This window comes from Mytilus edulis, chromosome 3 (assembly GCF_963676685.1).
Source record: "Mytilus edulis chromosome 3, xbMytEdul2.2, whole genome shotgun sequence".
Lineage (NCBI taxonomy): Eukaryota > Metazoa > Mollusca > Bivalvia > Mytilida > Mytilidae > Mytilus > Mytilus edulis.
In genome coordinates, this window is record NC_092346.1 from 44632847 (window position 1) to 44648495 (window position 15649).

The following is a 15649-nucleotide window of genomic DNA, read 5'->3' on the forward strand; positions in this document are numbered from 1 at the left end:
ATAGGTAATTGGGGACAGGACACATTTTGTTTGCCCTCCATCTTTTTTACAAAATACATTTTTTTTTTATTCTATTAATTTCAATTATTTTCACATTTTTCTGTATAATATGAACATAAATATACTATAAACATTTATAGCTGTTGATCACTATCAATTGAATGTTTCCTATCCACAGTGTACACTAATATATTACATAGAGAACTCTCTATCTCAAGTCAATAATTCTATGCTATGGCACTGATATCATGAAATAGAAGTTCCCTCATAATTTATGTTGCAAATGGAAAAATTACAATTGTTTCCACTGGAACATGTATTACAGTATTAGTTCCTAATTGAATAACGGGTATTGAATATTTGTTCCAATGGGAACAGATAATATAGCATTTTTGTTAAACAAAGTTACCAAGGGGGAACTTCTGTTGGTAGATAGATATCGGAAGAAGTGGTATGAGTGCCAATGAGACAACTCTCCATTTAAGTCACAATTTATAAAAGTAAACCATTATACGTCAAGGTAGGGTCTTTAAAAAAGACTTGCTTGAAAAATATAATTTGACACTGACAGTATTTTTTTTTTTCAAAAATATTTCAAATAATACTGACCTTTCTTGTTTCCTGAATATATTTCCATAAATAGCAGCTTGGCTAAGTATACAGTAGAATCCATCTGCTAATTGTAAAGAGCTTTTGAACACTGAGCACAATCTTCTCATCAGAATATTAGCAATACCCGTCTTTTCTCCTCCAAATTCCATTAATTCACAGGCTGACTGAAAATGTATAACAAACATAGAACTTATCAATTTGGAACATCTTATGGTTAAAATTAAACTATGTCAGAAAATATCGTCAATTAATTGTGATGCCTATTTCCAAAAAGATAAATGAGTTTTTATAGTGAACCCAGCCATTGTAAAATATTCTATAAGAAAACAAGAATGTGTCCAAAGTACACGGATGCCCCACTCGCACTATCATTTTCCATGTTCAATGGACCACGAAATTGGATAAAAAATATAATTGGCATTAAAATTAGAAAGATAATATCATAGGGAACATGTGTACTAAGTTTCAAGTTGATTGGACTTCAACTTCATCAAAAACTACCTTGACCAAAAACTTTAACATGAAACATGCACTCTCATTTTCTATGTTCAGTGGACCGTGAAATTGGGGTCAAAAGTTTAATTTGGCTTTAAAATTAGAAAGATCATATCATAAGGAACATGTGTACTAAGTTTCAAGTTGATTGGACTTCAACTTCATCAAAAACTACCTTGACCAAAAACTTTAACCTGAAGCGGGACAGACGGACGAACGAACAGACGGACGAACGAACGGTACGACGGACGGATGAACGGACGCATAGACCAGAAAACATAATGCCCCTCTACTATCGTAGGTGGGGCATAAAAATACTAAATAATCAAGAGGTGCCATTTTAATGAAGACATAATTGGAAATTCAGAAGAAAACAACAAAATTTGATGTCAAAATTAAATTTCGACTTATCATATGCAGAGAACAGATATTTCACTAGTGAGGAGAACAATTTTCCCCATCAGATTAAAAATGTGAAAATGAAAAATTAGAGAAAAATTATCTGTGTACCTTTACAAGAACATCAGTTAATGCCGAATCTCTTGGTTGCTGAAGTAGAGCAGGCTGGAATGACAAGTTTATAAATTCTTCAAAGACTTCCCAGAAACAGCTTGACCTTGTTTCTCCTTGGACATGACTCCAACTAACAGACAACGCTTCAATAATACTGCTTGAATCATTAGGTATTTGGCACTAAAATAGTCATAGAGAAAACTATTAAAATTATGAATACAACAACCTACTTTTCTATTGTTTGATTAAAATCTCCCAGAAAAATACCAGTACTTATTCTGGACTAATGAAACATTGAGATAATTATGAACACAATTTTTTCATTTAATAAATAAAATAGGGGAAAACCATCCTTTAAACCAAATCAAATATTTCTATTTTACAATTTAATAAATAGATATTGAACTAAATATACTCACTTTAAATTATTTATGGTATAAAAAAGAATGTTCAAGCAACTTCAAGGTAAATCATTTAAAAACAATTTAATTTCTTTGACTTGCTAACATAATTCTAATAATTTTAAACTAACTCAGATATTGTTTTCCTGTTAAGCACCCAAGAACTTACCTTACTTAATAGGTAACCTATACACCTGTACACAGGTATTGTGTTCAATCCACTACACACTGACAGTGAATCTTGGCACACCTTTAGTATAGGGACCATAGGTTTATTTACAACATCTATATGACTTAAGTAATATTCCATAACTTTCCATTGGTATGATATAAATAATGAAGCAATCTTTCCCCATTCTTTATGGCTGAAATAAATAATATTTATCAATATTTGAATACCTCACAAAATGTCTTTAAGGATGTACTTAGGTGAGGTTTTGGAATTTGTGTCAAATTTTTGGACTCCTTGGAGTTTTATCATACAATACAATGTAAAATATTTTGCCCCATAATATTCATTTTTTCATATAAGACTTCATAGCTCATGAAAGGTCATTTACCAAAATTTTAGAAAATTCTTGATTTTCTTTTCTTTTGCTTTGTGACCCAAATAATACCAATGCAAATATGGTAAAAGTCAGAGTCAGCCTTTTTTTCGCCATATTTTAAATCTCAAAACAGGTCCATTACCTATCAATATTGTTAGCTAAATTTTTTCTTTAACGAATGCTCTACCGGCTTATAGTATCAATTTTAAATTCTTGGTTTATTAATTTTCACCTAACCTCACCTAAGTACACCCTTAATAGCATACAAACTTATTTCTTGATATTATAAAATTTCTGTTTAAGTTTGTTCTATAGATATAGTCCAAGGACACAGTATCGTCCTTTGGTTTTCTTTGTCTAGAATATAGTCCCTAGTGTAAACAGTGTATAACTTACAATTTTTTTCATACACTTTTCCAATTCATTTCTTGATATTTTATGCATGCAATATTAAGTTAAGGGATGAAATTACATGTTAAATAAATTTGGGTGCTGAATCTTAATGTAAAGTAGTGATTTGATTTAGGTTAAAAAGGTAAAAAATCAGTTTGTCTGAAACTATCAAACTGAATTTTAGACTCCCTTAACATAGAATTGTCCATATTTTGAGTTAGAGCTGGTAGAGTTTTCTATAATTTTGGTATTATTTGTCTCAATAGTAGTATACTACACTGTCAAAATCTTTTTGAGATACAGAAGGTATGATTTTTTTAATTTGAATTTATTGTCTAAAAGAAATGCAATACTCAATAACAGTGTTCCCAGCCATATGGGTAAACAAAACATAAGCACATTGTGTTTAAGAACATAAGACTGCATATCTTTTAAACCTGTAAACAAATTATTTTTATATCATAAACTCTGAGTCAAAAAAACATCTGCATTGTTGCATGATGTATGTCATTCAAGAACTAGATATTTTGACCTTGTTTAAGTGTACCTTATATCAGCAACAGGTTTGTCAAAGGAAGTTGTGCAGTTAAAGTCATGAACAAATAAAAAAATCTTCTCATGAATAGACTGCTGTCTGTCTGTTAATGAGGATGTTACAGAACTAAGGATTCCAATTGAGGCTAGTTTCTTGATCTGTGTATCCATTTCTACCTATAATGATAACAAAAAATACTATATAGGAAATGAGAGGTAACGTGCACTGTTCTGGAAAGCCATCAACTAGTTATGACAGTAAACCCTGAAGGTCACTAAAGTGCTAAAACATGAACTCTAAGCTGTCCACTAATGTTTGAGTATGGATGTAAGAACACATTTAAAATTTTTGAAGATATAAGAGATATATACAATATGTAAAAGATTTATAAATGAATAAAAAGTCAAAACACAATTATTTATTTTTTCGAAAAGTCGTTACTTTATCAACAAAGTAAAAAATTCCAACTTTTTTTCTCCTTTTATGTTTGTGTTTATTACATCATATAAAGAATATAACCCACCTTTCCACCAAGGCTTGGATCTGCAAGTATCTGTATACAACTATTAACTAGTTTAAGAATTGGTTGGTCGAACTGTTGTGTGTGGCATGTAATTTGTAAAAATTGAGTCAGTCCATTTACAAATAACTCTATTGACTGTACTGATGATATCTGCAATAGATTGGAAAAGTATACAGAGTTAACCTTAGACATCACATTCTTGACCCATTGCATATCTGTTATTTTCCAATGTATTGTGATGATTACATTTTTTTTTCATCAAAGATTTATCTTCCATTGTAAAAGATATTCTCATATTGTGTTTTTTTTTACCTTCATTTTTTTCCTATCTACATTGCCATTAGTTCTAACATATAAGTACTTGCCTCAATGTCATCATCAAAGCATGACTGGCATATGTTGCATGAAATTGAATTTCCATGGATGCTAATTTACACATGCTAAAATAACACTGTACCAAATATCAATGATACATTATTAGAAATGGATCTCATCAAAACCTTAACATTAAATGTTAGTAACAACATTGCTGGAAAAGTATGTTACTGATGTCCCACTTGTTAAAAAAACCACAATGTACATAAATATTGGCAGTTTATTATTTGATAGGTGCATGATACATAAGCTAATTGGGACATTACCTGTGTCCATTTTTCCAGTAGCATCTGTGAAGTGAACAATAAGAAGCTATCCAGACAGTCTGAGATACTTTTCCTTATAAGCTGACAAAATCTATCTTCTGTAAATAAAAGTGAGTAAATGATGACACCAACCATAAATTTTGAAAAAAGCTTATAAACATGACTAAAAGAAAACAATTTACAAACAGATTACAACAGCTCACATGAAAAGAAACTAACAAGAATATAGGATAACCCGGCCTCATAATTCTATTACAGCGGATTCCATTGAGTGTGTAGCCAAAGGTAATATCTTTGGTTAGCTTGCTTGTTAGCTGAACTGTGAAGTCTTTGTTGGGTTTGGTAAACTACCCTACTTTAAGAATAGACTAGTCCTACAGAAAACAAATCAATCTGTCTGTTGGACTATGCTACTTTGAAAGGAGGGTAGTTTACCTAACCTAACAATGACTTCACGGTTCAGCTAACAAGCAAGCTAACCAAAGATATTACCTTTCGTTACACACTCAATGGAATCTGCTGTAATTCATCATATATAAAAGTCTAAAGATTTGCACAACTAATACAGTAAATTCAGAATTTATTGTGAAAAATGCGACAGGGCTACAATCGCAATAATTTAAACTCGAATCTAGATTTTAAGTTCAAAATGACAAAATCGAAATAATAAATGCCTGCAATAATTTCTAAATTTACAGTATAAGATGGTAACTTACAAATATGATGTTATAAAATAGTGTTGACAAATAAATCAGCTTAACAAATAGCCTTCATCAGTATCAATAGTTTTGACAATACTAATACTTATTTGATTGAAATGATACATCAGTATTGAAACATATCTTTTGATACCTTTTAACTGTCCACTCTCCTTCAGCAATGACACAAGGATCTCAACAGCCTTTTCTGCTTTATGATGCGACATATAAGGATGGTTTGGTATAGAGAGGATGACTCCTGTTACAGTGTTAACTATCTCTGTCAGACAGGGTTCTTGTATTCCTGGTTCTACTGTGTATGGGAGGCCACCACTGTCCACTGTTAATATTAGTAATCTGCTGAATGAAGTGACTTCCGTCTCATTCAAGCTGAAATCTGATTCTGCAAAATACAATAAATTGTCAATACTAATGGCTGAAGAAAAATTGCAGTCACAGTTTTAACCTGGATAATAAGTCAATTTCATATACATAAGAACATGAAAAATTATATGTGTACACAGTTTCTTCTCTGCAATGATTCATCTTTAAAAAAAACTCATATGGTTAAAACAAGATAAAAACATATCATAATTCATAATTCACCAGAAAAACAAATATACTTTAAGATACTGCTAGCTTGTGTCATCATACCAATTAGTACTGACATCTTGCTGGGCTTTAACCCACCCCTCACCCCTTTTTCAAATATTGCAGGTTACTTAAAACCTGTATTTGAATTTATAAATTTAACTTTTTACCTTGGCTGACTTGCAATAAAGAATTTGTAGCCGTCATCAGATACTGATTGAGAGAAGTTGGTGACCACTCTTCATTATTCTGTTCTTTACATATAACTTTCAACCAATTTACACATTCTGTCCAAAGAGTTGTTCCCCTTGCTAATCCATCTTCTGACTCAAAGATAGATAATGCAGCTGCAAAGTCTTTTGGTGGTACAACAGACTGCAAGAATAACAGGTGGAATAAAAAAAAAAGGTTTACAGTGATCAGATCAGCACCATGACACATTAAACTTTGATTTCTAAGGATTTTTGGAACAATTTGTTTAGTTCCTGATATTTTTCTCTTTAATAATGAGGAAATGGAACTTTTCGATAATTTGATTATCCCTCAGATGAGAAAGAGAAAAGTTGTTGATAATCTGCAGGGTGTACCAGATATATTGTACTTAAATAAATACCTAGATTTTTAAAAAATTGCTTCATAAAATTTATGCAATCAATTTATAATCCAACAATTTTAAATGGGTGCCATGTGTGGTGTAGGATCAGCTTACCCTTAGGGAGCACATGAGAACTCAACTAGAGTTTTAGTGGAGAAACGTGTTACTCAGTCTTTAGTTGTCTAGGTAGAGTTTTGTAGACTTTTGTTTGGGTTTTTTTCCCTAATTTTTTCTCACATTATGTTTTCAGTTTCTCTACCACTTATGAGTATTGAATGTCCATGTAGTATCTTATGCCTCTTTTTATGCCCCACCTATGATAGTAGAGGGGCATTATGTTTTCTGGTCTGTGCCTCCGTTCGTTCGTTCGTTCATCTGTCTGTGCATCTGTTCGTCCTGCTTCAGGTTAAAGTTTTTGGGCAAGGTAGTTTTTGATGAAGTTGAAGTCCAATCAACTTGAAACTTAGTACACATGTTCCCTATGATATGATCTTTCTAATTTTAATGCCAAATTAAAGTATTGACCCCAATTTCACAGTCCACTGAACATGTAAAATGATAGTGCAAGTGGGGCATCCGTGTACTATGGACACATTCTTGTTTATGAATATCACATTTACATTTTTTTAAAGATTTATTACTCACTAAATTTGTTAATGATAGAAGTGTTCTAACAAAGAAACTCTGTGCAGCTCCTCTAAGGAAAACTCCACTATTTGTGACTTGAGTGGTTAGAATTTTCCTGTTAAAAAAAAAATTATCAACTATCAATTTAGGTACCAATCATATCACAGATGTAGGATATCTGCATTTTTTTTTCTGTAACACAAAAGAATTTTTTGCAATCCAAACATGATGGAAATTTTAATTTTAATGAATGGAAAATACAATACTAAAATATTTACATTTTTCATCTAAACAATATAATTAAATTTCTTTTCGTTGAGACTTGGGGTTTTTCCCCTGTGGTATAGTTATACTATTTATAAGTTCAAGGCTGGTTAGTGAGAGTAGTTGTATAACAAGTTCTTGTTTTGGTTATAAATATAGATGGGTAAAATATGCATGTGAAATACTTTGGCGGTTTAAAAGGTGGGGTCCCGTTATATTATATAAAGAAAATTTACGGGTGTCATTTATCGAAAGTGCTCGCTCACAGTAACTACGACAGTTTTTGCAGTTTATTGTGTCATAAGAAGGTGTACATATATATGATTATACATTGTTTAATTTCAGTTCATTTGAATGTATTGGACAAATGTGTTTGTATTTATAATATGTTGTTTTATAATGTTATTAAACATTGCTTACTAGAAAAGAAAAACCAAGTTACTGCGAGCAACTAAACCTATATCTAGAGTTTTGTTTTATTTATTATACCAAGGATTTAGTAAAGAAATGTTTTAAATTCGGACGAGCATGGCGAGGGAGAATTTAAATTAAACTTTTTAGCTTGGCAAAGTCAAATATGTCAACACTCTAAAATAAAAAAAAAAAAATATCGTCTGAAGCTGTACCATTATTGAGTAATTCCAATGTTAGAACACCATACATTTCAAATGAAAAGTTTAGTTTTCTCCAATGATGACAATATCCTCTTTGGAAAACAAGAAGTCAAGTAAAACATGGCATTACAAAAGTAAATATTACCTTATAAATAACAAAGCTTGTTTATTAAAGGGGCACTAGCTGTCAAATTCATTGTAACCGATTTGACTCAAATTCTCATATTTGGTTTATAACAAGGTAAAACATTTATCCAAACTATCAAAAGTCTAAAATAAACAGTTTACAGAGCATGGGGTAGATAATGTATAGGTTCGTTTCGTGTGTATTGTAGTCCAGACGCCATCTAATTAACTATCGATTTGACCTCAGATGACCATATAAGCGATGTAAACAAAAATAGAGATACGAATAGATTAAACCAACACGTGCAAGTGGATTTTTATAGGTCTGTTTGATTTTATTTTATGAATAAAAATAGATGTTTCTCATTGTTTTTAACCATATACGAACGATTTTATGTGCATCGAATTAGTAATCAAATGATGTACCGTAGTTTCACTTTCATTGTTGACATTCTTTTCCTTTAAATAACCGGTACACGTACAATGCATGCGTTGTCAATCTCTAGCTAGGGGTTAACTTGAAGTTCACATGAATACTGGTTAGAATGATGATGACGTTTTCACTTGCAAGTGAATCAGTCAAAAATTATGTTTAATCGCTTATTTTAACAAAATTAAAGGAAATTGATTGCTAAAAGCAAATTATTATTTGATTCTTCCAATTTGATTAATGATTGATCTAAAAAAAATCATACTTTATTTTTTTACATATATCGTAGCTAGTGCTCCTTTAAGTATCTGAGATTGAGGAACACATGATATAGCCTGACAGATAAACATCAATGGTACTGGTCCCCAATTACTGGTACTAAGGGTCTCTAGAATACTTCCATAAAATTGACCTGTTAAAAAAAAATATTTCTGTGAATTTTAATGATTGAACTTTCAAATTATTATGTTACAAATCATAATGTGTATGTATGATAACATCTTTCCTTTTTATTAATGTGGCTCAATACCTAGAACCCTTGCTGTATACATTTATCTAAATGTACAGTGCATTCTTTCATTTATGGAGGAAACAACCAGGAAACAAGAAGTATGAATGATCAAGATTGAGGGAGCAAATGACAAACTCTACATACCAGCATACTTGTAAATTGCATGCACCTTGTTAATAACGCAGATGTATTTGAACACCTATCATAGTAGAAATAATTCTTCAGTGATCTTCATATGTATCTGTTTATCCATTACCTAGATTATAATAATACTAGGCCATGAAAACCCTTGTAAGATTATGCCCTTATAGTGTTTAGTTACCTCTTTTCTCATCAGTTTTCAAAGCTTTCCAGCAACTTTGAAACAGGTGTATTAAGCCTGCTCCACATATAGGTATTGTCCCTCTGGTAGATTTCTTGGGTCTGCAATTGAAAACTAATTAAATATAAAACTACAAGTGTAGAAACAAGAAATAAATTGAAACTTGAAAATTAAATAGAAGTGTCAACACCATATAAAGACAAATAGAGCCCTAAATAGACATGTAACCATACAATTTATTGAGCCTTTAAACTGTATCTATTCTAAAACAACTTGTGAATACAAGTCAAAGATTGACTATTAAACTTCAGCACCAAAATCTCCAAATAAAACAGTTAGAATAGATAAGTCCTCAGACAAATATTGACAAGGTTAATTACTACAGCTAAACTTTTTAATTACATTCTATTTTCAAGGAAATATTTCGCTTCTCAATGATTTAAATTAGTGTTTTTCAAACTGCCATAAGTCCCACAGGCACTTGTTTCTATCCATAGGAAGACCCACTGTCAACATATATTGACGAGCTTACGTTGATAGTGGGTATTCCTATGGATAGAAACAAGTGCCTGTGATAGGTCCAATGAAATTTTTCCAACAAAGTGTGTGTTCAAGTTTTTTGAAATTTTAATATTTTTGTCAAAGGGTCAAAGTTAATATTATCTCAAAATATTTTGCCAAATTAAATCTAGTCAAGGTGTTTGGTACTACCTTATTATGATTTTCTATCTGAAGTGACTGCTCAATTAGATAAAAAGTTCATTTGCACAATGCATAAAGTATACAAAGAAGGCTTAACTATTACCTGGGATATAACTTTTGGTCTTGAATGGAATGAAGAAATTCACTGGCAAAATACTGAAAAGATACAAAAAATATTAATATCATACAGATCCTGTGTCCACACTTTGCTGGCAACAATCTGACACCATTATTCTGTGTCCACACTTTGCTGGTAAGGATCTGACCACATTATTCTGTGTCCACACTTTCCTCGCAAGGATCTTACAACATTACTCTGTGTCCACACTTTGCTGGAAGTGTTGACATTATGCTCGCAAAGATCTAACAACATAATCATGTGTTCATACTGTGCTTGAAAAGATCTGACAAGGCAATGTTGTACTTTATGTTATAAAGATTTTTAAGCGTCTTTTGGTTTTGCCATAACGATACACACCTTTGAAAATTAGTAGGCATGAATTTCATTGAAGATGTAATAATAATCAACACAGAAAGTAGTATTCAGTATTGTCAGATCATTGTAAGCTAAGCCTGGATATAGGATAAATCTGTTTAATTACACATGACAAGTTAATCAACATGTGTTTTATTGAGAAAAAATTTTATCTTACTTGCCAGTACACGTACTTGTTTAAATGTGAAAATAATCAGATAAATATATATTCTACAGGTAAATTTTCAGAACATGAGCTTAACTAGTATTTTAAAATAATCATGATAATATTACAAATTTAGCTGTCAAAAGAGGAGAAATATCATACATGTATTGTATGACATTTTATAGTGGAATCTGTTTCTCTAATGACTCTAAGACAAGATATAGGTGAACTAAATCTTTTCAATGATCTGCAAAACAATGTTATACATGTATTGCTATGTCTTGCCATTAGGCCTTATTTCCTGACATCATAACAGCAAATTCAGGTGAATGCAAGAAAATTTGACATCACATTTGAAATTTTTACCAATGAAGAACTGAGATCAAACAAACCACACATTGATTATCAAAAAATCACTTGTAGGGGAAGGAACAAATCTGCCAAGAATTATAATTTCAAAGAAATACATCATTACAGCAAACAGTTTAGGACTTACTTTATGTTCTCCCTGTTCTATTATAGGACAAGTATCTAGGTCTAGATATAAAACTTGTTCTGTCATCCACTTCACCAGGGCAATACTTTCATGAGCAATGCCACGTCTAAATATTGTACACAACCAAGAGGTATGAAGAACTGGTTTTTCTGAAATGAGGTCAATTATTAAGATCTGTTAATTTTTTATTAATCATAAAATCCAAAGGTCAATATTCAGGTTCAATTTTTTCAATAAGTTTGACTATATAACATCAATGATGTAAACTGAATCTAGTTTTCTATCAAATAAAAGCCTTTATGACATAACTGACAGACTGTCTTGTCAGGGCCTTTTATATCTCTATATATGATATGGTATGAAGGATGTATATCAAACTATAACAGCTTATATTGACATCATTTGGTCTCTTGTTGAAAGTTTGATCATTGCAATCATACCACATCTTTTAATTTTTATATTGAATTATTCCACTTTGAAAATATGCCAGCAGAAGGACACCTCCGGGTGCTGGAATTTCTCGCTACATTGAAGACCTGTTGGTGACCTTCTGCTGTTGTTTTTTTCTATGGTCGGGTTGTCTCTTTGGCACATTCCCCATTTCCATTCTCAATTTTATCGTTTTCCTCTTGTGTATTTTTTTTTGTTGTTTTTTTTGAAATTCTAACTATATACTTGGCTAATCTTAAATTTCCCTAATTATGGTGTTTTTTATTGTCCTCTCTTATTTTCCAGCTTTTTCATACATTATAGAATCAACATTACCAGTTTCTGAAGAAGCTGCCTTGATCATGGTCTGTAGTCTAGGCAGCAATGGCTTTATGACATGAATCTGTAAAATATTTAAAGTAAGATGCCATATGAAATTTATAGAAAGGAATTTTTAACAAAAAGCAAACATCAACAGAAAAAAAAATATTTGGATGTATTGTTTTGAAAATACAATGTACTACACAAACAGAACAAGATAATTGCAATGTCAAAACAATGACAAGTAACTGAATTATTGCTTTGAAAATCTTTCATATCAGTATTCTTTTCTTTAAATCCTCATAATTTGACCATGTTTACTCCATTCATTGTCCTTACTATTTTTCATTTAAACTACATTTAATATTCTTGTTCTCAAACAGATCTTCAGTGCCAGTCTTTGTTATCAGTAATGTTGATACAGATTTTTTGTTTAAGCTTGAGTTTAACAAGACAATTTTGTGATTTCTTCTACATGTACATGTAATCAAGAAATCAACTTTAAACGTTTGAATCAATGTTTACATTAAACATTTAAATTTCTATTGATATTGAATAAATACATCATCATATGCAGTTTTGTGAGTTGGCGCATGTGTTTTCATCCACTAAGAAGATATTTTTCTTACTCAAGTAAATTAATTAATAAGTGATGGATTTCTTTTACAGAAAATTTAAATGTTCTAGTGAATAAACTACACAGAGAACAATAGCTGTTGTATTTATTTATTGGGATAATAGAATTGACAAAAGTTTGAATACCTTGACCAAAAGGAGATGTCTCTGAGGAAATTTTTCATTTGTGTTTCAATAGAAACCATTGTTTTAATGCTTCTTTCATTGTGTACATTTTTAACATCAAATATACCTGTCTATCTTCCATGGTTTCTAGTAACATGACAAGATCTTCCCAAACTTTTACAAGATTCTTTACTTTGTCTTTTGACCACCAGAATAATGGTACATCATGTCCATTGAAATTACTATTCACATCTAGGTTCAACTTTTCACAAATATCTATATTTCTCTTGATTAGATACACAGACTGTTTTCTAGACAAAGGATTCTCTGAATTTAAACCTTTTTGAACTATTTCCCAAAATACTTGTTCATTCCTAATATTAATTTTACAACTGTTATCAATGGGAAAGAAAAAGTTTGATAGACCACATAAATATATATTCAAAATATCTGCCTCTTTGTTGGTTTTCCACATCCTGTTGATCAACTGCCAGAAAGTACTTAAATAACCTTTCTGATCCTCATTCTTAATAATATTAGAAACACATCTCAATGACAAATTAAGAGCTGTTTGATTCTGAAAATCACTCAGTATACACATTAAATTATCAAAAATATCTTTAATTGTATCTTTACAACTCTTCATCATATAAATGTTGCCAGAAGCATGGTCTTTTCTCTGAGTGAGATTAAGCAACACATTTAAACAAACTTGTAAATCCAACACACCCTCAAGTGTCTGGCTGTCCAAGGTACATGATTTGACCTTGACATGGTTTTTCAATGATTGCAGACAAAGATCACTCAATGGCTTGAATGAGACTTCATTTTCTGTAGTGAGACAACTTGTTATCAACTTATTAGTTTGACCTAATTCAGCAACATTTTCCTTCCTGCTATCATAAGATAGATGAATACTCTTCAATAACGGAATACAAATCTGTTGTAGAATAACTGTACATGTATTTTCTGACAATGCAGTTTTATTTGAACTGACTAAACTTGTCAGTATGTTTAAATGTTCCTGAAGTGGTCTGTTTTCAGAGGTAATTTTGATAACATCCCTTATGTATTCACTCTCTTGTAGTACAGCTTTGTCTAAATCTAACAAAGTCAACTCTTTAAGCTGCCTCAGTAATTGGCTGCTCTCCATGGTACTGGAAAAAAAATTAAATTCAAAATCATACATTTTTTAACATGTAAAGCTTCAGTTAATGTTACAAATCTCTAAAATATTTAGAAAAAAAAATCAAAAATCAAAACTTGATAACAAGTCTCTTATAATTTGGTCAATAGAAAATGAAGATGAAAACATTTTGATAACAATTTGTCAATTATTAAAGGTTTAAAAAAAAAAACCAGAATTACAACATTAAATTAATTAATTTATACACAGTTGTAGATACAAATGGTCATATATGCATTTACTCTAGTCAGTCATTATTTACATTTATCTAATAAGTAGTATACTATGAGGTGCATCCAATAAAGGATCCACAATAACAAAAAAGGAGTCAAATTATACATTTTTATTATTGCAAATTACTTATTTCTGTTACATGTACTCTGATCATATATGTTAATCAATTAAATCAAAATACATCATGTTATGTTCTATGCTTAAACTATTTTTCATTTACTTGAACATATTATGTTTGAAAATTATATTACATTTTTTCTGCTCATTTTGGGAGCCGTGATTGGCATATATTGGTAAGTATTAGTTCAGAAAAGATATTTAACAGTTTTAAAAGTTAATGTCTACAATACATGTTGATTTTCCATGTGTAAAGAACTAGAGATAACCAATCCTATCTGATTTTACTAGAAATTTTGAGGTGGACAGCCTGTGTTTGACTCGATATGCATTGTAAATTATCGTAATGCAGGTACCTTAATAATGTATGGGTAACATTTGTAAAATATTTAATTTTTTGAATGAAACAAGATCAGATAACTCAGATAATCTTTTTGACTTTCCCTTAAAATTGACCAATCGGAAACAGAGATATATAAAGAGACGAGATATTTATTTCCAATCCATCGTCGCTAGACGAAATAATTAATACTGACATACTTGGGTAGGATTGCTACAGATAATTTAGATTTACGACATAACAAGTTATAGTTGGGTTGACAGCAGAGAAATCGGCATATAACGGAATTTCGCCATTGGCTGACTTTTTTTTTGTATATGACAAGTTATATAAAATAAGTACCTTGTGTTATGTAAAGGTATATTAGGGGGGGGGGGGATTCTGAGACGAGTGCCTGTATTCCTACCCTAAGGCCAAATAAAAATATATGTGTGGTTCCAGTAACCCTACCGTCCCAACTTTTTTGGCTTAAAAATAGCCTACCCTAAAGATTTTATTGTCATTTTTCATTAAGCACTGTTAAAGTCAGAATGTTGCTCCCATACCCTCAATGTAAAAAAAAATATAAAATAAAAAAAAAATCCTTACCTACATTTGTACCTACCCTAACTTTTCTTCAGATGTAACCTGGTAACTGGTTTTTTATTTGGCCTAATGTTAAATTTGGGAAAATTATCATATAAATATTAAATGCTAATTTTTAAAGAAATGCAGGTGGAAAATTGTCATGGCAGTACTATTTTTTTCATAAAAGGTAAGTAACTACCAATCAACATACGAATTGTTTAAGTTATAATATCTGAAAGTCTCAGCATGTTGTTTGTTTTGATTCGATTTGGTTCCACGTGCATTTTATTTTCGGAACAATCAAATAAAAAATAATGCTTTCTATTTCCGAACTTAAAAAAAACAAATACCCCTGAAAATAAATCTTACATAAAATTTTCAATTCTAGAATATTTTGTTATAAAAATCATATATTTTTTTTTATAAACCGTATACA

At 30.8% G+C, this 15649-nt stretch overlaps 1 protein-coding gene across 2 annotated transcripts in view; it reads right to left on the bottom strand.

The window, feature by feature from the left end:
* The window catches only part of LOC139514274 (probable methyltransferase TARBP1), a 43292-nt gene extending 27781 nt beyond the window's left edge, over positions 1-15511 (bottom strand). The window contains exons 1-17 of one of the 2 annotated variants that reach the window (XM_071303282.1): positions 15425-15511; positions 12897-13926; positions 12044-12110; positions 11279-11427; positions 10245-10297; positions 9440-9540; positions 8907-9018; positions 8196-8219; positions 7191-7287; positions 6121-6325; positions 5514-5762; positions 4662-4759; positions 4021-4170; positions 3510-3673; positions 2191-2386; positions 1618-1800; positions 610-776 (exon numbers count right to left, since the gene is read on the bottom strand). In XM_071303282.1, the coding sequence (XP_071159383.1) occupies positions 610-776; positions 1618-1800; positions 2191-2386; positions 3510-3673; positions 4021-4170; positions 4662-4759; positions 5514-5762; positions 6121-6325; positions 7191-7287; positions 8196-8219; positions 8907-9018; positions 9440-9540; positions 10245-10297; positions 11279-11427; positions 12044-12110; positions 12897-13922 (3041 nt within the window). In that variant the 5' untranslated portion in view covers positions 13923-13926; positions 15425-15511. Of the gene's footprint in view, positions 1-609; positions 777-1617; positions 1801-2190; positions 2387-3509; positions 3674-4020; positions 4171-4661; positions 4760-5513; positions 5763-6120; positions 6326-7190; positions 7288-8195; positions 8220-8906; positions 9019-9439; positions 9541-10244; positions 10298-11278; positions 11428-12043; positions 12111-12896; positions 13927-15412 lie in introns of both variants that reach the window. The other variant, XM_071303283.1, reaches the window with a different exon arrangement.
* Positions 15512-15649: the final 138 nt, after the last annotated feature.